The 22553-nt window shown below is 40.8% G+C and overlaps 1 protein-coding gene across 1 annotated transcript; it reads left to right on the top strand.

Moving 5' to 3' along the window:
* The first annotated feature begins 3504 nt into the window (after positions 1–3504).
* Positions 3505–22534, top strand: PRG4 (proteoglycan 4). The gene is made up of 10 exons (XM_064454368.1): positions 3505–3595; positions 8310–8429; positions 11288–11407; positions 13330–17544; positions 18633–18707; positions 18944–19083; positions 19881–20037; positions 20871–21050; positions 21271–21396; positions 22431–22534. Exons 1-10 carry the CDS (start codon positions 3520–3522, stop codon positions 22532–22534), a joined length of 5313 nt encoding a protein of 1770 aa, XP_064310438.1. The 5' UTR covers positions 3505–3519.
* The last annotated feature ends 19 nt before the right edge of the window (positions 22535–22553 follow it).

Here is a 22553-nt window from a genome sequence, read left to right as displayed (position 1 = left end):
CAACATGACCCAGCAATGTGTGCTTGCAGCCCAGAAAGCCAACCATATCCTGGGCTGCACCACCAGCAGCATGGCCAGCAGGTTGAGGGAGGTGATTTTCCCCCTCTGCTCTGCTCTCATGAGACCCCACCTGGAGTACTGCGTTCTGTTCTGTGGCCCCCAACATAAGAAGGACATGGACTTGTTGGAGCAAATCCAGAGAAGGTCCATGAGGATGATCAGAGGGCTGGAGCACCTCTCCTATGAAGATGGGCTGAAAGAGTTGGGCTTGTTCAGCCTGGGGAAGAGAAGGCTCTGGTGGGACCTTATAACAGCCTTCCAGTGCCTGAAGTGGGCCTACTAGAAAGATGGAAAGAGACTTTTTACAAGGGCGTGTAGTGATAGGACATGGGGTAATGGCTTTACACTGAAAGAGGGTAGATTTAGATTAGATATAAGGAAGAACTTCTTCACTATGAGGGTGGTGAGGCACTGGAATGGGTTGCCCAGAGAAGCTGTGGCTGCCCCATCCCTGGAAGTGTTCAAGGCCAGGTTGGATGGGGCTTTGAGCAACCTGGTCTACTGGAAGGTGTCCCTGACCATGGGAATGGGTGGAGTTGGACCTAGGCCATCTTTAAGGTCCCTTCCAACCCAAACCATTCTATGAGTCTATGAAATATATTTTGTTTCTGCACAGGTAACAGAAAATTTATGTCAACCTCTATTTTCATGTGTCATAAAAGTAAATGAAATGCACACAGGCTGGTAAAAACCCAGCATATTTTGTCAGATACCATCAGCTAAAATTACATTGACCTGAAGGAAAGGAAACATCGTGCAGTATCAGTTTCTGTTCCAAGCTTGTGTAACTACTGCAAAAGAAACTTTAATGACCACATAAGTCATTCAACTGTAACAAACACACACTCCAAATGAAGAAAACTGCAGCTGGAATACAGTAACTGAAATTTGGGAACTCATCTCGTTACTCAAACTTTGCAACCTCATGTAACATCTGACAATCCAAAAACTTAATTTGTAAGAGAAATGAAACAACACAACCCTACCAAAATGAACATATCCATAACACGTAATAAATGTAGCAGCCAGTCATGACTACCCATATTTTCAAGTTGTGTATGTACCTAGTTGTCTTCATTTGATTTAACTGAGTACTGGCTTGTCAACAGAAGCATGATAACAATTTTGAGCTTCTGTTACTTTTTATTCACTACTTTATATATATTTTTTCACCTCAGGTAGCTAGCCAGTATTAACTGGGACTCACAGCTGTGAAATGATTGAAGAGTCAACAAATCTCCTCCGTATCATGGACATCAAAGTAAGGCTATACTCAATGACATAGTCTTAAATGTTTTTCTTAATCAAATTATAAATTATTTAAGCTATGAGGATTTTAGTACTTTTCTAAAAAACTGATCACATCATATTGATCCTATTTAGCTACTCTAACAACGTGCTCGTCCCTAGGCTTCAGATATCCATAGACAGGTACCTTTCCCCACAAACCCCAGACTTTCTTTATCAAGCTTATAGTCAGCTCCATGTTATAAGACATGTAATATCAGAGCCTTGGGTTCCCTTTTCTACAAAGTAGGGTAATAGTTACTTCATAAGCAGGTTGGCAGTGGGCAGAGAAGCTTGAATAGCAAATCAACACAATGTAAGTTCTCCCGCTTAACACTTTTCTAAATAACTCTAGAAACTTTTATGAAGATTATATGTCTTTCTAGGGCAATGAAAAATAACTCTTTTATTTATTGTAATCAATTAATTGAAGTGTGGCTGTGATATGAAAGCACTTAGAAGCAGCCACTATGAAGAAAAATTGCATGAAACTGCCTCTATTGTGATAATACAGAAATTAGAAGGAAATTTTAGCATGAAAATACTAAGGCTGCACAAGTGAGGAAAACATTCCAGCACATGTCTAAACCCACTCATTTTCAGAAGTGTCTACATTATTTTCCTTAAGAGATTCAAGCTCATGCTTAAGCGCTTTCCTCCATTGGGATCAGTACATATTATACCATATTTATTATTTTCGGATTACAGAATTACTTCGTGATTCAAGTAATATCATAAGACAGAAGTATCAAAGCTCTCTGGCCATTAGGATAGTTTCTGAATAAAAAAATCTCCCCCCCCCCCCAAACTCTGAGCATCAGGAACATCAAAAGTTTCAGTGGAAACCTCCTTTAGCTCTGAGAAAGAGTTGCAAATAACCATTTCCAGTACCCTGAATCTGGACCAATAAACACAAAGACCATTGAAACAATTTAAGTCTCTTTCATTCATTTTTTACACATGACATAATATATTTAATAAATTTGAGATTTGACTGAATTCTTTGATTTCTAGCCAATACCTTGGCAAAATTTCCATTCAGTGCAGGGAAAAGTACTATATATTCAGTGCAGAACTATAGAATTACTTATGTCTGCCCAAATTAGATCTCAAAACTTTTTGGAGAAGATACACCATCAGTAGCAGATACTACTGCACAATTTTAGGCTACTATCACCTAAGCTACATTTGACAGGAAAGAAAATACACTCAGCATTTGATATAATGATTTGTTACTGCTATGCAATAATATCTAATGCCTTCCAGATGCATTCAGGACTATTTGTTCATTTCACTTAGTAATCAAAATGTGTTTTGACTAGTAAGTGCCTATTTAGTTTTTTCTGTAATCATTTTTCTTAATGTGAGTATTTTCCAGATGTTGTGTTAGTCTAGTCATCTGGGACCTCTTCCAACTCATGTGGAAAGTTTGCTGTCATAAGCTGTCATTGGCGGTTTTGTTTAACAAGCTAATTAGTTAACCCTAGCATAGTTACAAAGCAATATATAAGACATCTGAAACATCGCTGAGAGCAGACATTTTCTTTGTTAGGTAAGTGTGATAACTATCTCTACTCTGAGCATTTTGATCAAAGTGCTCTTCTTGAATAGGAAAATGATGAACAGGAACAGAAAAACCAGACAAGTTTTCCTTTTGAATGAAGATTTACTTTTATCCTACATTCCCATTTGACATATTCAAACACTAATATTTCAATGATAGACTATTGTCTATAAAATTATGTTGCTTAATAACTAATGTTTTGACAGTATTTTTTTTACTTTACATTTATATTTATCAGTATTATAACCTTAGAAATTCTGGCACTGAAATTCATCCACGTTAAAAGGAGAAGACTGTGACTGTAGTTTTCACATAATAGAATTCTGCAAAAAATTGCTTCTGTTAATTGTTAACAATGAATATTCCTAGTCTTACTACAAAAATGAACAGCTAATTGACTAATAACCAAGAGAGAATTTACAGAGTAATTCTATATTAGCAATTTGTCCTTGAATAACTGTAGTATTAATTTTAGGTTGTTATTAAATTAGAATTATGTATAAAGATACGCACTGCAATTTCTTTTTTACATTATGATCTGATTAATTGAATTGCATGTAGTTATGTGAGACTATTTCTTTTTAGGGATGATGTCGTACCTGAAAGTAATGATCGTATGGAACATACTTTGTGTATCCCTGGTGATCCTTTCACTGTCCTTGATTCAAGAAGTGTCTTCTGAAGGTACTGTAACATACAAAGTCAAAGGAAGGGTGTCTAGGACACCTGACAAATACTAAGAATGTTTCAACTGCATCTTCATAAAAATACTAAGTTCTAGAACTTTATTCAGACAGGCTTTATGATTCAGTTTTATCATTGAATACTTTGGATCAGTATGGTCCTCTTTTTTTGAGGAATAACATATAAATATTAATATCGCGCAAAATGTATATGCACCTGCTTCTTTTTCTGTAGACATATTCTACAGATCCTGTTGCCCTCAGACTGACAGATTTAGACCAACTGACTTGCAGTATGATTCAGGGAAGAATCTAAAATTACAATATCAACATAATTTGGTTAGAAATATTTAAATACAGTAGGCTTATGGAAAGGAATGTCTATACCATGCCAAGTGCTTTGCCATTAAATGCACTATTGTTACCATGACTGAGGCCAGTTTTGGCTATTATTTGTGTAATACTACAGATTTTTATTTACTTTCAAAGGTCTGTAATTGATTTCTAACTAAAGTAATGCCGTTATGAAGAAACAGAAGAACTTGCAGCCTGGCAGTGCGGTGCTGTCAGAGTTCTCAAGTAGCTATCAAGTTGTTATAGTGATAACATTGTGTATTACTTTCTGGTAATAATTATAATTTATTATATTTATTATAGATATAATTTATTACTACTTGATACTAGAAAGCATAACATTTGCATATCTGAGCAACTCATCAGGGCACAACAGATGTCAGATTTGACCTGCAGGGCAGTCTGACAGTACACACTCTGTAGCTGATGGGATCCTTCCTGCTATTTTCAGCAAAAATTAAGAGTCTTGTCAACAGCAGCTGGAACCATTTAGGCATTTTCCTTAGTAGCTTTGTAACTTCCAAGTCATAAACTTAAAAGAAATAAACAAATGATAAGGTGTTACCTTTTGGACTTATCTATATTTTCTTCCCCTAAGGGAAGAAGGTGCAATATATTGGACAAGTATCCATAAAGGAAGATGCCTAGTTTATCTTTTTAACTCCCCTATTAAGAGCGCATTAACTCAAGTACATTAACTTCTGCATTTATTCCCTAGACCTACTTCATTATTTGCAAAGAAGTGGTAACAAACTTTATACCTAACTACTGAAAATCACAATATATAAAATTATTTGTTATCCCATGGTGTTCCTTCATACACACACATGTGGAGTGTGTGCTGTTAGATATTGTCTTTGGTGTCATGTCGTGTTATATGTTATTTCCTGTTATTTTCTTGTTGTTCCTCAATGTTTCAGCTGATTATTCTAACTCTGTTTTAGCTTGCTGATTGTTTAGCTTTGTTCGTATTTAGGGGCACGCCACTTGTGGTCCTACATTTTCATTTCCAGAAGAAGCTGTAGGCATGTTATGTTAGTAGAGCTTTAACGTAGGAAGGGGAGTTGTTCCAGGGTGAATATCTGATCTGGCAGTAGGAGGTAACAAACTGCTGCCAAGCTTGAATACATGCAGCTTGAAACCAGACCTCCTGACGTCTTGCTTATCACTTGTAACCTGCACCATTTATTACTGTCTAGTGTTTTCCAACACTGCAGCAGTCTGGCAGTAAAGCCATTGTGGGATGAACTTTTATGTTACTCTGCTAATAAGTGATCTCCTAATTAATAAACAGAAGGTACTTTATAGAAGTTTGCAAGACTAGATCCTAACCTCAGAACTGATACTAAATTCCTCTCTGACCTCAGCGAAAAAAATAATTTAGACGGCAGGCAGATTTTTAAAACTGCCAGTAAATATGGCATTGGGGACCTGTATGTATTATAACCAATTTGCAGGATAAACTGATTTTATTTTGTTATTATGTAGAACATTACAAAAAGTAAAATGAGTCTGTCAGGTATGGCGGTGCAGGTGAATTAAGACGGAGACTAAATCTGCAAAACAATATAGTGCCTGGCTGATATACTGCTTAAGACAAAACTGCATGGGCTAGTTTGGATGCCAGAACTGGTGATGCCATATTACTGAACCAGTCCTCAGGGATTCATTAATCTTCAGGAGAGCCAAGATAAGTTAGCCTCTAACCTGAGCACGCTGCTGCTGACCCTCAGACTTCCTCAGAGCAAACCTCTGATCCGCATGCCCTTGCGAGCTGTTGCACCGTGCCCACAGGTTCTGCAATACTGAGTGAAGAAATGGCATTCTGCAGAAAAAAAGGATAAATCTTACTACTTTGCCATTCAGCATTTCCTTACGTACCATTTTGGCATGGCAATGTTTACACCAGTGTTGTGTGATTTTAGATATATCAAGCTGTACAGGGAGATGTGGGGAAGGGTATTCTAGAGAGCATGACTGCCACTGTGATTTTAACTGTCAACACTACATGGAGTGCTGCCCTGACTTCAAGAAAGTCTGCACAGTGGGTAAGTTCCCAAACACAGCCAATTCCTATCGGCAGGGCTTCCCCTCCCATTTGCTCCAACTCCCTACCACACACCAGTGTCTCTCCTCTGAATGCTTACATGTCTCTTAGTTTGCTGTGTCCTTGTCCTCCTCTCATACATGTATTGTTCTCCCCCTCGAAAACCCAGTGATAACCTCTTGCAACCCATTCAAAGAAAACCACAGATTATCGCAGAGAAAAAGATTTTGCTTCTCAGAAGAGCAGAGCAGGGAAACAGTTTGCCTGCTGCTTGTTTTCTTCTCCTTAGTACATTTGTACTTTATGTGTTTGTCTCTTACACAAAAAAAAAAAAAAAAAAAAAGGTAAAACAAATTCAGGGTTTTCCAGGAAGAAATTCTGGGACATTCCAGCTCAAATTTAAGAGTTGTGGAGACAGTAGGGTCTGACCCAAAGTCACAGGGTGTCCTTCCATAGACAGAAATTGCCTCTGGATCAGAACAATGTCCAGGGTTTGATGGAAAAGATGGGTGGACTAGTATTTTTTTTATATGCTTTATTTATACTCAAAACTCTATAGTGTAAATAAATACAGGTTATTTCAAACTGGTTTACTAAGGGTTAAAAAACATTTGGTTATGAATCACCATTGTCAAAAATACCAGTGATTTAGATAACTGCCGTTCGTTACACTCCACTGTAGTTCTAGTAAGATTACAGGTGTAAGATAAGATTTCTTAGATCCAGCAATACCGGCTGAGTATTGTTCATAATGCAGGTGCAGCACTCCCTAAAATGCTAATCCTGCTGCTCTGACACACACCCCTGAAACACACTTCAACCTTCCCCATCCTGATTTTGATTTGTGAGGGGACATCAGCATTTTTCATAACTGAAAGACATTTTAATTATGTAGGCTATTTATTTATTGTGGGCCAGATTCTAAATTTATTCGGTATCTACATAACATTTAATAAAATGTTTAAGGCTAGAGGAAGTCGCCCCTATTCTACACTGAATCACTGACTGAAGCACAGCAGACACCATCCTTAAGGGATGCAGGCAGTCTGACTAAGGACTGTTGCCCAGTTAACGTATAATTGATGCTGACTAAATTAGAGAAATGTCAGACATTGCTTATGAATAAAATCTGCCCTAACATCATAAAATAAAACCAATTCTCACCTATGCATATGGGATGAATCCATGGGCATCGGCAGACTCACTCCATATCTACACTGGTGTTCTGAACCGGCCTATACAGTAATCCTAATTTTGCTAGATTATTATTTAATTGTAAAATATTACTTTATGCCCTGTGTACCATGAAGACAATGACTTCACTAGAGACTTAATGTACAGAAAAGATACAGGACAGGAATAACAGATCATATGGCAAATTCTGGAAATACCAGGTGATAGTTAATTTTTGGCTCAATTCTGTGAGAGGCTAAGCATCCTCCAGAAGTATCCACTTGAGGTCTAACATCATAATTTTGATTTAACAGTTCACTAAGTACCTATTAAAGGTACTACTGAATGATAATATATATTAGATTGTAATGTAATGTAACTGTTTAGGGTCAAATTTTGTCCTTGAAAAATACAGCAAGCATGTTTTGCTGAAGTCTGTAATAGCTTTGCACACACTTTCCAAAACAACTTGGTCATTATTTGATATGAAACAGAAGTACTATAGTAACTGAAGTTATCAGAAGTTAACCAATAATGAATTATTAAAAACATGTGGATATTAATCATGTCAAAACATGGTAGATGCTCCTTTAGTACTAATTTAAAAACCGTATTAAATAGACTGGGATAACATTTCAAGAATAGTCACTTTGTGTAACTTCGTTAACTCATTCACACAGTTAAGGTGCGGTATTTTCGCGGAGACACCAGGTCCATTTGGTCATGACCTATTTAGGTAAATCCTTTTTTGGAAATGCTTTGGTAGACACATCGCTCTTGATGCAAAATGGTACCCCGATGAACACCTTTGTGAAGACCCAACCCAGAATTTAAATACTATTCTTGAGATTAGGGAAACAGGATGGGACCTAGCTAAAGTGAACTCTGGGGTCGCATTTTATTCCACTCTAAATTCTAAATGATCTCAATATACGGCAATGGCAAAGTGCAGTTCTGGTTGTATGGCCTGATACAAAACCCACAATTACACAGACAAGTTGTGGATCAGACCAGAATAACCACCTGATTTGTTGAAGCTGTTCTTTACATCAGCTTAAGCAAATGACTTCACTGTAGAAAGGTCCCAGTGTTATGTGTGAGCTAGCCAAAAATACTGACTCTCTTGTTCTGCCTTATGCAGCAGCCTCCTGCAGAGGACGTTGCTTTGAAGTCTTCGAAAGAGGAAGAGAATGTGATTGTGACAAAGACTGTGAAAGATATGGCAAATGTTGCCCAGATTATGCAAATCACTGTAAAAAGGGTAAGAAATTTCTTTATCACTATATTTTTCCTAGATGTAATAATTTAAACATAGATGCTTTGTGTTATCGTAAATCATTATCTGTGCATGCTTTGTCGTTAAAGCTACTCACATTAGTTCTGAACTGAATCTTTCCATAAAATTCAGCCAGCCAATCTAATTTTTTTGCTAGTATATCCACAGCATGACAACCCAGCAAACAGGAACTAAGAGGCAAGGACTTCATAAATATTTGCTATCATTTCTATACCACAGATATTCTGCACCACTTACTATTCTTCTCTAACATCACCAGCAGTCAGCATCAGCACTTACTGGCTACTTACAAGGAGCCTTAGGACACAAGAAGTCAGCTGCTGAACAAAAAGCAGAAATAACAAAACCTAATTTAAAAAAATAAATTGGCCATTTGCTCAAGCAAGAACACTTTACGGATTCATACAGGTAGATGCGTACAGGAAGCCATCACAAAGATACAGATTATGGGGGGAAAGTTTTATTTTGCCTTAGCCTCTTTTCACACTAACACTCTAATTTACAATCAGAATTGTCACCCCGAATACTGTACGTAAGGCCAGGTTTTGCGTGTGCATTTCCACTCATGCTACTTAAGTTACATTGGTAATAGAATTGAAGGACAGAAACCCATCCTCTGGGGCAAGAGGGAGGAACTGTAGGATCTGCCTGGTCAGAAGTGGTTATACATTCAACACTGCAGCAAGAGGAATTTTAAGAAAATGCACATTTAATGTTTAGCCTGCAACTACAGTTCAGGGAAGGATTCCTCTGACCCACAGTCACTTCTGTTTATTCTGTCCTTCACTGCAGAACCTGATGGGTTTTTGTTAATTGGACACGAAGTCACAGATCTGAAGGAGCAGTTTCACCTTCACATAACTTTAATGACACTAGCAATTAAATTCTAGTCTAGAAAACACCAAAGGAATATGTTGAATTTCATAATGTCCTTAAGCTTTCTGCTACTTATGAACTTAAATTCATTTCTGTGAACACACTTGGCAAATATGGCTTGGCACCAGGTTGCTGCATTCACAGACCAGACAACCTCCAAGGCAGCCAATTTTCAGAGCGTACAGTTTAACAAACAAGATGAGCATTACGGATTATCATTTGGTTCATTTTACCAACCACTCCCAGTCCCCAAGTGCTGGTATAGCAGCTTCGTTTTGCGAGCTGGTTGAATAGTAATTTATACTGAAATAGACTCCATATTCAGCAATTTTTTGACTGGATGTCTAGATGAGGATAAGTGTCTTATAAGTGTCTTGAGGTGAATTTGCTGCCTTTGCGGTTGCTTAACACCCCTGTCTTTCTGCTGGAGTTTAATGCATGAACACTCAAAAAAGACAGCAGTTTCACCTGTTCTTTAGTTCAGATATAATGAAAAGTTAACCAACTGCTCATAACCTTAGAGTTTCTCCTAGCATTTTAGTTACTTAGCTTTGCCATTAATTTTTGTCCAAAGAATCAACAAAACCAAACAAAAAACCCCAAAACCCAGGCTACCACTATACTCAGTATTTTAGTATTTTTGCTATGCATGAGTAACTTAGAAACCTGTTAAAACTGTTGGAATAATGCAATAAGTTGAGGCCATGCAGTCAAATTTCATTTTGCTGATTCTGCATCTTCTAAACACTTTGTTCTGTACAGTGGAACTAAGTTTATAATGTATATCTTTCCTATCCTCTAGAAGCCCTATATCCCCTGAATACACACACACAGAATTAAGGATTGATCAAACATTCCTCCCTCCCCTCTCACTGAGTCCTCTGAAAGCTGATTCAGCTTCCAAAGAGTTTTTATTCAATTTCTTTCTCAATAAAAGCTCCAGGATACAGTTCAACACGCAACCTTCCTTGCTTTGAGCACTAGCTTGCTATGAAAGTAAATCCTTTGATCCTATATTCATCAACTTATTAGACAAAGGTACTAATCCTTTTGTAAAAAGCTTATTACACATATCTATGGCAGTTACTAGCTCCTTTAGTTGGATCAAAAAGGTCCTGCAGGTACCCTGAGATCCATCAAGCTTTTTCAACAACTAACAATATTCTTCTACAAGGCTACACTAGTGGGAAGAGAGGGTTTCACTTCCAGTTGTATAATTTTACCCAACAATGAATTAAAAAGTATTTTATGGCTCATACTGGATGCAAGTGAAATTCCATGCAATCTTCAGAGTTGGAAAATCTGAACACAAACATCCAGTTTCTCCTAAAACTCAACCTACTAGAAATTATCTTAAAACATAGACCTCGCGTTGTTTCTTTGGTCCATGTCTACTTTATACCTTTTGTCTCTTTCAAGGAAACAATTGTTTTTAAGACATCTCTCTGAAATGATCACTTATGTGCAGAATGAAGAATGTCTGAAGAACTACAATATCACTAAATTGTCCGGGGATTACCAAAGTAAATGCTTGGCTAATATGGTAGCTCTCAGAGATACAGTATAGTGAGTTAGCCCCAGGACATCTGTAGCCAAAAACATAAGCTGGCAAAAAACATTAGGCAAATTTTCAGAATGTAGAGCTCCACTCAGAATTAATCTTTTTCCCACCTCAAAATTCACGTTAGCAAAGAATGCTTCACCTCACATTTCTAGGAAAAAAACATTTCTCCCATCTGTGATGAAACACTTAGGGATCCAAAGGGTATTTTTCCTCTTTTTTTTTTTCCCCTGAATAATACTCTAAAGAATCCTACAGATAGGAAGAAACTTAGTTTTATATAGAAGATGGTCACTGAAATTTTGTAATCACTTTCTTCTTATACAGTTGACACCAAGCACCTATAAAAAACACTTCTATTAACAGATTATTTTATTTCTTTCAGCACACACAAAAAAGCCACCACCTGAGACTCTCCCAGCAAACAAATTAACATCTAAGAGGTCATCAGTAAATGAGGAAAAGAAGCCAGAGGAAGTAACACAGCCCCATGAAGTTATGGAAGGTAGGAAAGCAGATGAATGAAACAGGATGGGTGTTACCTGAAGGAACATTAAAGACCATTTTCTTGCTCTGGAAATAGGAAACCGATGCGAGACATTACCAGACAGTTACCAAGCTTGGAACTGCTTGGTTTATAAACTAATTACCTCACCTAGACCTCAGGATACTGACTTTGGAGAGTTCACTTAACACAGATGTTGGAGTGTAGCGATGTCTCCTGTGTCTCTATCGGATTTTCACACACTTCTTCCAAAATTACGTTACACACCATTGTCAGTTTTGGACCAAGTCCACGGCTGGAACAGGAAGGGTGTTGTATTTCAGGACAGTGATGAATTGGCAGGACCAGGACAGGAAAGTCTCCTAGCAGGTTTCTGTAGCTTTAATCACACCAGGCCTCATGCAACTTCAGAAAACACACATAATTTATTTTTTCTGAATGGAAAATATGTTGCTTTCCCGTGTTCTTTGATATTCTGTTCCAGCTTTTTAAGTGATAACTTGAGAGATCAGTTTGAATTTGAAACCTGAAGTAACAAGTATGAAATGAGACTAGAAGTAAATTTTGGCCAATATTTTAATCCTTATATTTTTTAATTTTTATTTTGACTACTAACCTTTCCACTGTGGCAATTTATTATCACAAAATTCAATATAGCATGTCAAATGAAACAAAATTAAGGAAATTCAAATAACCATTAACAGGTTGCCACTTGGTTTATGGTACTGCAGACATGTTGGGCAGGAGGAAAACCTATTCTGTAATGCTCTGCTTATACTGCAGTGTTTCTACACTACATTTACACAGGGATTATTTCTCACACTGCAGTATTATAAGTTCTTCCAGTCTGCTGGGAGACACACTGCGTCATTGCTGCTAACAGTCATCAGGCTGCGACCATGAGCAATAGCTCAGATCTTTTTAGATTTTTAGATTTATTCAAAAGCCGAACAACATGGTCCCAAATCACACGATGCTGCACTTGGTTTTCTCAGGTTTTCAAGAAACAAAAGCCAATTCAGCAACACAGCAGGAATCACAGAAAAAAAAAACAAACTTACGTGAAAATGGAATTAAACAGCAAAACGTCACAGAGATAACACTCAGTGGAGAGACTAAAATGCAGAAACATTTACTGTTAGTTTTTGCTGAATATAGCTATAGTAACAATTGTACTTAAGTCATCATAACTACATATACAAGTAAAGAGAGTCTTAAAGCTGTAAATCACAAAGAGGAAAAACGTTCAAGGTATAAAGATACAGTAGGAGATGCAGTCAGGTGTCTGTACTCTGAAAGTTTCCCTAACTCTCTCCTTCAAGTCCAGGTGATCAGAGCAGGCCACGTTATAATTAAGGCCAGAGGAACAAATAAAAGAATGGACTGAGAAGGCAAGTGTCCCATTAGAAGGACTATATTTTATAGTGTGGTTCCCCTTCCATACAACAGGATGGAAACACCAATTAGCCTCACCTACAAACACCAAACTAGAATCTGCACACTGCTCTCAGAGTTACAACAGGTTAGCCAAAAGGATTACTTAAAATTTAGCTAATCTGCTGCAAAGTCCCATGCAGACAAAAGGAATTCACATTTAACCCAGTCAGGTTAGTTTGGCTCTTCTACATTATTTATCTTTTGAGAGTTACCTAAGTCCACAAACTGGCATTTATTAATTTAACTTAGGTTTCCACATATTATTTCTTTTTTTTTTTTTTGCTAGTTTAAATAAAAACTTCAATCACATTAAGGCTAATTTAGTGCAGTTTAACACAGAAAGCTTTTAGAACAAAGACCATAAAACCAACTACTGCTATTCAAAAGATAAGCAGCTATTTCAAATTGGTATAATAAATTAATATGCAAAAAGTGCATGCACTGCAATTCCAGTGTCTTAAGTTCATATATATTTGTTCTTGTAGATACTGAGAGTGGACTGGAAAACAAGGTGATCACTCCTACACCAACTAAAAAACACCCTGATACAACCACACCAATCAAAGCAACTACATCTAGTCCAAAACCCAGTTCACCAACTACTGCAACTACTACCACAAAAGCAACTACTACCAAAGAGAACACTGTGGCTCAGAAAGACACCCCTGTGACAACAGCGGAACCAACGACCAAGGCGGACTCTCCCACCACACCCAAGCCTGAAGACACAACCCATGAGACCACAGAGGCACCAACAACCAAGGCAGACCCTACCATCACCCCTTCAGAAGCAGAGATGACTCCTGAGGCCACGGAGGAACCAATGACTGAAGCTGACTCTCCCACCAACCCCACCCCTGAAGACACAACACCAGAAGCCACAGAGGCACCAACAACCAGGGCAGACTCTCCCACCACCCCCAAACATGAAGACACAACAGCTGAGGTGCCAACAACCAAGGCAGAGTCTCCCACCACCCCCAAACCTGAAGACACAACCCCAGAGGCACCAACAACCAAGGCAGACTCTCCCACAACTCCTAAGGTTGAAGACATGACTCCTGAGGCCACGGAGGAACCAGTGACTGAAGCTGACTCTCCCACCACATCCAAACCTGAAGACACAACCCCAGAGGCACCAACAACCAAGGCAGACTCTCCCACAACACCCAAACCTGAAGACACAACCCCAGATGTACAAACAACCAAGGCAGAGTCTCCCACCACTCCCAAACCTGAAGACACAACCCCAGAGGCACCAACAACCAAGGCAGAGTCTCCTACCACCCCCAAACCTGAAGACACAACCCCAGAGGCCACAGAGGCACCAACAACCAAGGCAGACTCTCCCACAACTCCTAAGACTGAAGACATGACCCCTGAGGTCACGGAGGAACCAATGACTGAAGCTGACTCTCCCACCACATCCAAACCTGAAGACACAACCCCAGAGGCCACAGAGGCACGAACAACCAAGGCAGACTCTCCCACAACTCCTAAGGTTGAAGACATGACTCCTGAGGCCACGGAGGAACCAGTGACTGAAGCTGACTCTCCCACCACCCCCAAACCTGAAGACACAACCCCAGAAGCCACAGAGGCACCAACAACCAAGGCAGACCCTCCCACAACTCCTAAGGTTGATGATATGACTCCTGAGGCCACGGAGGAACCAGTGACTGAAGCTGACTCTCCCACCACATCCAAACCTGAAGACACAACCCCAGAGGCACCAACAACCAAGGCAGACTCTCCCACCACATCCAAACCTGAAGACACAACCCCAGAGGCACCAACAACCAAGGTAGACTCTCCCACAACTCCTAAGACTGAAGACATGACTCCTGAGGCCACGGAGGAACCAGTGACTGAAGCTGACTCTCCCACCACATCCAAACCTGAAGACACAACCCCAGAGGCACCAACAACCAAGGCAGACTCTCCCACAACACCCAAACCTGATGATACAACCCCAGACATACAAACAACCAAGGCAGAGTCTCCCACCACATCCAAACCTGAAGACACAACCCCAGAGGCACCAACAACCAAGGCAGACACTCCCACCACCCCCAAACCTGAAGACACAACCCCAGAGGCACCAACAACCAAGGCAGACTCTCCCACAACTCCTAAGACTGAAGACATGACTCCTGAGGCCACAGAGGAACCAGTGACTGAAGCTGACTCTCCCACCACCCCCAAACCTGAAGACACAACCCCAGAGGCACCAACAACCAAGGCAGACTCTCCCACAACACCCAAACCTGATGATACAACCCCAGACATACAAACAACCAAGGCAGAGTCTCCCACCACATCCAAACCTGAAGACACAACCCCAGAGGCACCAACAACCAAGGCAGACACTCCCACCACCCCCAAACCTGAAGACACAACCCCAGAGGCACCAACAACCAAGGCAGACTCTCCCACAACTCCTAAGACTGAAGACATGACTCCTGAGGCCACGGAGGAACCAGTGACTGAAGCTGACTCTCCCACCACATCCAAACCTGAAGACACAACTCCAGAGGCACCAACAACCAAGGCAGACTCTCCCACAACACCCAAACCTGAAGATACAACCCCAGACATACAAACGACCAAGGCAGAGTCTCCCGCCACCCCCAAACCTGAAGACACAACCCCAGAGGCACCAACAACCAAGGCAGAGTCTCCCACCACATCCAAACATGAAGACACAACCCCAGAGGCACCAACAACCAAGGCAGACTCTCCCACAACTCCTAAGACTGAAGACATGACTCCTGAGGCCACAGAGGAACCAGTGACTGAAGCTGACTCTCCCACCACATCCAAACCTGAAGACACAACCCCAGAGGCACCAACAACCAAGGCAGACTCTCCCACAACACCCAAACCTGAAGACACAACCCCAGACATACAAACAACCAAGGCAGAGTCTCCCACCACCCCCAAACCTGAAGACACAACCCCAGAGGCACCAACAACCAAGGCAGACACTCCCACCACCCCCAAGCCTGATGATACAACCCCAGAGGCACCAACGACCAAGGTAGAGTCTCCCACCACCCCCAAACCTGATGACACAACTCCAGAGGTGCCAACGACCAAGGCAGAGTCTCCCACCACATCCAAACCTGAAGACACAACCCCAGAGGCACCAACAACCAAGGCAGAGTCTCCCACCACATCCAAACCTGAAGACACAACCCCAGAGGCGCCAACAACCAAGGCAGAGTCTCCCACCGCACCCAAATCTGGAGACACATCCACAGAGGCCCTGACAACCAAGGCAGAATCTCCCACCACCCCCAAAGCTGAGCTCACAACCCCAGAGGCAATAACAACCAAGGCAGGTTCTCCCACCACCCCCAAACCTGAAGATAGCACCCCAGAGGCACCAGCAACCAAGGCAAACTCTCCCACCCTGCCGAAGATCAAGGGTACTCCTCCTGAAGCCACTGAGGCTGACACCACTGCCATACAGAAGAGAACACTTACTGAAGTGACAACTACTTCCCCTGGATTAGTAACAACTGCTGAAAAAGCCATGACCACTCAAAGCAGCAAGGTGTTCACAACAACTAAGAAGGAAACACCCGTACCTGAAGCAGACATAATGGTTTCAGAAACAAAAGCAGAGAAGAAAATGACAACTCTTGCACCCAAAGTAGCAACCAGTACAACTGCAAAAGACGGGACTACAGCAGTACAAAGGATAGTTGTGCCTGCAGCTGGGACTACTGAGATTGTAACAATAACTGATAAAAAAGACAAAACAACAGCTAACACTGTTAGTACACCTATAAATGAAGAGCAGACGAGTAAATTAGAAACAACCACGGTGAACAAAGAGATAACAACGCCCAAGAAAGACAAAACTACTCTGCTTAACGACATTTTAATAACATCAAGTAGGAAAAACGCATCTACTGTAGCTACAGGAGGAACACATAAACCAGGTGACTCTCTGAAAGGTAAGGACAATATTCCAAATACAACTCCTACAGCCAAGCAAGCTGTCACTACAGCAGCTGAATCAGAAGGAAGTACTGCAGACAAAAAGACTGCAACAATGGCTGCAGAAAAAGAAGCAACCCCAGCTAAACAAGACAAGATCCCCATACCAAAAGAGACTTTAACAGCTAAAAACGAAGAAAGCCCTGTGGGACCAGCAACTGTAACAGCAGCAGCTGCAGCAGCTACAACTCCCATGCCCAAGCCCACTGTGTTGACAGCAACTGCCAAAACGGGTTCAACTGCTAAACCCAGGGAGATTGTAAGGGACACAACTATGGAAACTAAGCAGACTGTAACAGCAGCAGCTAAAGAGAGCACAAGTACTACGTGTGTTGTTGTAGGTACAACAACAGCTGGTAAAAAAGAGGTAGTACCCAGCAAAGAAACTAGCATCACACCTGAAAAAGAAATGGAAGGTGCCACTGACAAGACCCCCAGTATTGACAAGGAAGAGGAAACTACAGTTACCAAAGAATCCACTACAAGAGGTAAAAAAGATACAATAGAAGAAATGTTTATTGTTTCTAAAGGGACATCCAAGCCAACTATACATTTCCAGGAAGTTACTGACACAAGAGAAGAGCCTCATCCATCGGACCCTGAAACTCTGCCAGTAAAAGAAGAGCCTGAGATAAACAACAAGCCTCTAATACAAACTTTGGACTTGCCAATTTTAACTAGAGAATCACAAGGTAATTGCATTCCCGTAGGTATAAAAGCACCAATAACTCAACCAGGGAGCACAACAAAACACATGAGTAAGGGACATGCAAGACCTTTCTATCTAGCAGAACATGGCACTCCTGTCCTGATGGTCAACCCTGACCATGGTGCTACAGCTGCCGGCACCCTGAACGCGGCTATCTCAGTTTTCAGTTGTGTTGTTATGGAAATTCTCCATGTAGTTTAGAGTGTGATCTTGTTTCAGCTATTGGCCCAGCCAAAACCGATTGCTGTAAGTACTGTGGAAGGTGCAAACACAAGAAGTCAAGGACAGAAAAAGATACGTTTCTAAGTCCCATGAAAACATTGCTAGGGAGTCAGGCTGAATATGCATTACACATGGTACCGAACCTGCCATTTTACAATCATATACAAAAAATGTCACACAGGACAGGCAAGAAGTCTTTTCCTTGTATTCTCTTTCCTCTGTGCTTTTAGCCACAACATTTTCTCATGTCCTCACATTTTAATCAGATATAGCCCTTAGGTTCTTGGGCAATTTTTCCATCATATATTGACATACATTTTGGAAAAAAACCAGTTTTTAGGTGGAAAATACTTGGATTTTTGTCCATAACAGACTCATCCTTCCTTTATATTTAACTGAAAGTAAAGGGAATTTTTTTTTTTTTTTTTAAGAAATAAGGAGGGCGAAGGGAAGCCACCAGAGCAGCTTGGAGAAGCATCAAGTAAATATATGGGAGCATTAAGAAATTGGATTAGGAACATAGCATACGATGCATTTATAGGGCTTTTTTTCTGAAATACAGGTACTCAGGTAAGAAATAAGTGATGATATCTGTACCTAGTCAGGTAAACGGCTGGTCTTGCAATCCTGGGACCAAACCACGAGAGCCAAACTTTCCCAGAATATCTCTCAATTGAGTGATTAAACCCTTTGCATGACAAGGGCCAGGCAGAGGCCTGAATGAGAGAGCCCTGACCATCGCCTGACACAAGCGACCACGCTCACTCACCAGCCACAGTGCTGCTGGCGGCGGGCAGGGGAGGTAACGCACTTTCTGTTGAATGTTTAACCCAAGCCACTGTTTTGCAGAGAAGGACCTGTGCATCGGGAAGCCGGCGGACGGCATGCTGGCCCTCCCAAACGGCACCCTGGCCGTCTTCCGAGGTAGGCTGGCCCCGGCCACCCCGAGCCTCTTCAGCCCTCCGAGGTTGCACAAAGCAACCTGGGAGGCCCAGCAGCTCCCCCCATCCCCAGCCTTACCCCCTCAGCTGCGTCCTGAGGGCAGAGGCAAGGAAAGACGGGAGTGGGATCCTCGTTTCAAGTGCCCTTCTCCATGCGTCTGTCTGCCTGTCTATCTGTCAGTCCCCGCGTGTTTTACCATGTCTCCTCCTGCTGCACAGGTCACTACTACTGGCTGCTGAACGGCAGGAGCCCACCAACGACCAGCCCCCGCCGGATCAGCGATGGCTGGGGCATCCCGTCACCCATTGATGCCGTCTTCACCAGGTGCAACTGCGATGGCAAGACCTTCTTTATCAAGGTGGGGTGCCCCCACCTCGCTCTGGGGAGCAAGCGCGACTGAGGGCGCGGGGGCAGGTGGTCACCTCAAAAAAAGGTGTGGGTTTTGAAATGCAGCAATGTAAGGCTCCTCTTCTGCGGGGCTCTGGCCCTACATTGCTCATTTCATAGAACAAACGGTGTTTTCAAAGAGCACGGTGGGTCTGAAACACTGTGGGTGAAGCGTCTCTACCCTGGCCGCCCCTTGTCTGCCTTGAGATAGTGCTTATCAGGGAAAAAACTCAGTTCAGTTGTTTCTCTCCCCCCTGTAATTTCCAGGAGACAAAGCACTGACAGAATAACTGAGTAAAATTTATGTGCAAGCCATGCTTCAAAAAAAAAAATCCAACTCTTCAAAATAGGGGTATTTTATCATGTCCTTCCCTTGCCCACACACAGCCTAAATTAGCTCCTAATTAAAGATATTATACAGTTATTTCCCAATTAATCCCTCAGTCCTGGTATGCAGGCAGTTTTCCCAACCTGGGCAAATTTAGAGATTTAGAAAGCAAACAGCTTTGTTCAGTAACCACTCTTAAGAGTTCATTTCTAAGATATTCTATTCCTACTCTAAGGCTGTGGTAAAAGACTGCAGAGATACTTTAAGAAATTGTAGTATTTTTTTTCCTGTTTTTAGTGGATGTAGGAGGAGCAGTTCCAGTCAGTTTTACAACATAGTTATCAAAAAACTAGTGTTATGATTATTTTTTGCATTTGCATTGAAGCTCAATTACCAAGAATGAATTTCCTCTAAAGCTCACTTTTTCCTTAAATCATTAGGGTCCCCTATACTGGCGTTTCACTAACGGCGTTATGGATAAAGGCTATCCCAAACCTCTTGCGAATGGATTTGCAGGGCTAAGTGGGAAAATAGTAGCAACCCTCCCTGTGGCAAGATACAACAACAGACCAGAATCTGTTTATTTTATCAAAAAAGGTATGTCTTATATTTCAGAAGTTCACAGATGATCAAAAGGTGCTTGAATTGCATTAGTCAGGAATAAAACACCGTTTCTCCTGACTGAAAGACATCTTTCTTTCAAAACCAGAAACTTAAGTGATGTCAGAGTGCACTAGGTGGTCAAAAAATAGCCTGAAGTTTTAAAAATTTGTATTAAAGTATTAAGTGCATTTTAAAATGGACATGACTGTAAGGGACAGAACCAGCATCTTGGTGGACAAGCAGTAAAATAAGTTCTATCTGGTGGTAAAACTATTTTAGTATTAAGTTAGAGAATGGAAGGCTTTTGCCTTACTAGATCGTAACTATGTATAGCCATCTCAATCCCCATTTCTTATTCCATATCTTAAGTTCCTTATCTTGTGTGAATGATGTACTGCCAACATAAGAATTGTTATCTGAATTTAAGAAGCAGAGGTTGAAGAAATGCAATCTTTATCCAGATTCCAGCTGTCCTCTCACACAGCTTAACATCATGGTCTTACCCTCTCCTTGCTAAATAGGAATGCCGGGAGCAAAAGCAGCTCCCCTGGCACTGGACTTACTACAGTAACTGTAATGAGCCTGCAGGAGGTATCGCTACACCTAGAAGCACACGTTGGATTTAGAGAGCAAGCCTTTTACTTCATAATGTAGGGATGGATATAAAAAGCTGAAGGCTGCAACTGCTGTAGACGCATTAAAATGATGCTATTGACTTCCTGTGTGTGATACAGATATCATGTGATATGGTATCAACTGCACTTTCATATCTGATCTAGCTGGTGGGTTTTCTTTTCTTTTTTAAATAAAACAAACGTCTATTTCAGATGGCAACATGCAACAGTATGTGTACAGACAAGAACCAGTCAAGAAGTGTCAAAGAAGAACCCAGCTTACCGTAAGATATCCAGCTTATGTCCCAAGGCTTGTAATACGGAGACGCTTTCAACGTGCAGTACAAATGCCAACCGTTATTCAGACTGTCAGAGTCAACCCATATCCATCTGGTAACTTACGTTTATTAAGTTTCTTTTACACAACCATTTTAATCATAGTCGTTTCTGAAACACAACATTCTGTTCTGTTTGTTTTTTTTTTTTTTAATATAGCACTTTTAAAATTTTTTTAATCCAATAGATCTTGCTTGCTGTAGATGATACAAGCAAACGACAGCTTACAGCAGACAAACTGTGACACCTCCTAACTTAAGTTTTCTTTTGCTTGCAGGAGTTTTGCGTAAGGAAATCAAAATGACTGCCTACTGGAGAGGGCTCCCAAAAGTAATTCATTCAACTATATCACTACCGAACTACAATAAGCCAGATGGCTATGATTATTATGCCTTCTCCTACAGTAAGTTAAAGCTAATGCAAGTTACTATACTTTTCAAAAGACTAAGGGATGGGAAAGAAAGAAGTCCATCTATCTCTGAGCTTTCCAAAGTGTGAGGTTACTGCCTGTGATTCTTCAAGACTAAGTTTAAGCACTACTAAGAAGTCCTGAGAATTAAAACGTTGCCTGTAATCAAGAGATGTATTAAACATCAATAGTTACAAGACAACTAGCAGCAACAGGGTACAATGATTCAAACTAGCCAGTTATGGAATGCATTGCCATAAGAGTTCAGGCTTCTAAAGTGACAAAAGACCTAACATATTATATTAATGAGAGTGAAACCCTTGTACCGCTGTACACTGATAGTTTTGTCACTGGCTTTCCATGGAACGATGTTTCCGACAAAACAGAAATGGGAGGGACAGGAACCATTTTGCTCCATAAGAAAAAAGTTACTCATGATTGTAGATCAGGGAGATCCTTTCCCTCTAGCCAGGATCATGTAAAAGCATTCCTCAGAATTTTCTGGATTATTCAGAAAAAAAAGCTCTAAGAACTAGCCGTATCCAAAAACAGGATACTAAAGTAAGTCTCTGCCTGCATGATCTACTTACTAACCTTAACATAGGCTAGTTGACACTTGGGGACCACAGAGTTCCCACTTCTGTGGTCAGTGTAGGATTGTCTTCTTTCTAGTTTGACTTATTTCCAAATTCTTACAACTATTTGTGTTCTAGCAGTATAAGAATATTCTTACATATAAGTAGCAGTATAAGAGTATTCTTATTCTTGTTACAGTCTTCCTGTTCTTGGGGCAGATTTAATTATTAGCAGTACTGTAAAACTTACCTGAACACAAAGAAGGACATGTAAAAAATAAAGTTGAGGACAAAAATGCATTGTTATAGCCTCTCAACTCCGTCTATGTATGTGGAATGAAAAATCTGTTATTCATCTCTAAATGAAATTAAAAGGAAGGCTTTAACTTCAAGATTCCTTCCACATACTAAATGTGGTTTCTGGAATTTAATTCTGACATATCTTCATTTCAGATCGGTACTACAGTTTGGATGTCGGCAAAAGAATAGCAAGACCTGTTACCGCTCTCACAGGAAAGACTGTATCCAAAGACTGGTACAACTGTCCTAGCAAGTGATGCACAGCAGAGGATTTTA

The sequence above is a fragment of the Phalacrocorax carbo genome, chromosome 6 (assembly GCF_963921805.1).
Source record: "Phalacrocorax carbo chromosome 6, bPhaCar2.1, whole genome shotgun sequence".
NCBI classification, from domain to species: Eukaryota; Metazoa; Chordata; class Aves; order Suliformes; family Phalacrocoracidae; genus Phalacrocorax; species Phalacrocorax carbo.
The sequence above is the reverse complement of the archived record's forward strand: the minus strand, read 5'-3'. Positions and strand labels throughout refer to the sequence as shown.

Coding starts and splice junctions, on each gene's coding strand:
- PRG4 (XM_064454368.1), top strand. CDS start 3,520: ATGATCGTATGGAACATACTTTGTGTATCCCTGGTGATCCTTTCACTG. Junction 8,430..11,287: donor TGCAAATCACTGTAAAAAGG/GTAAGAAATTTC, acceptor TATTTCTTTCAG/CACACACAAAAAAGCCACCA. Junction 18,708..18,943: donor CACCCTGGCCGTCTTCCGAG/GTAGGCTGGCCC, acceptor CCTGCTGCACAG/GTCACTACTACTGGCTGCTG.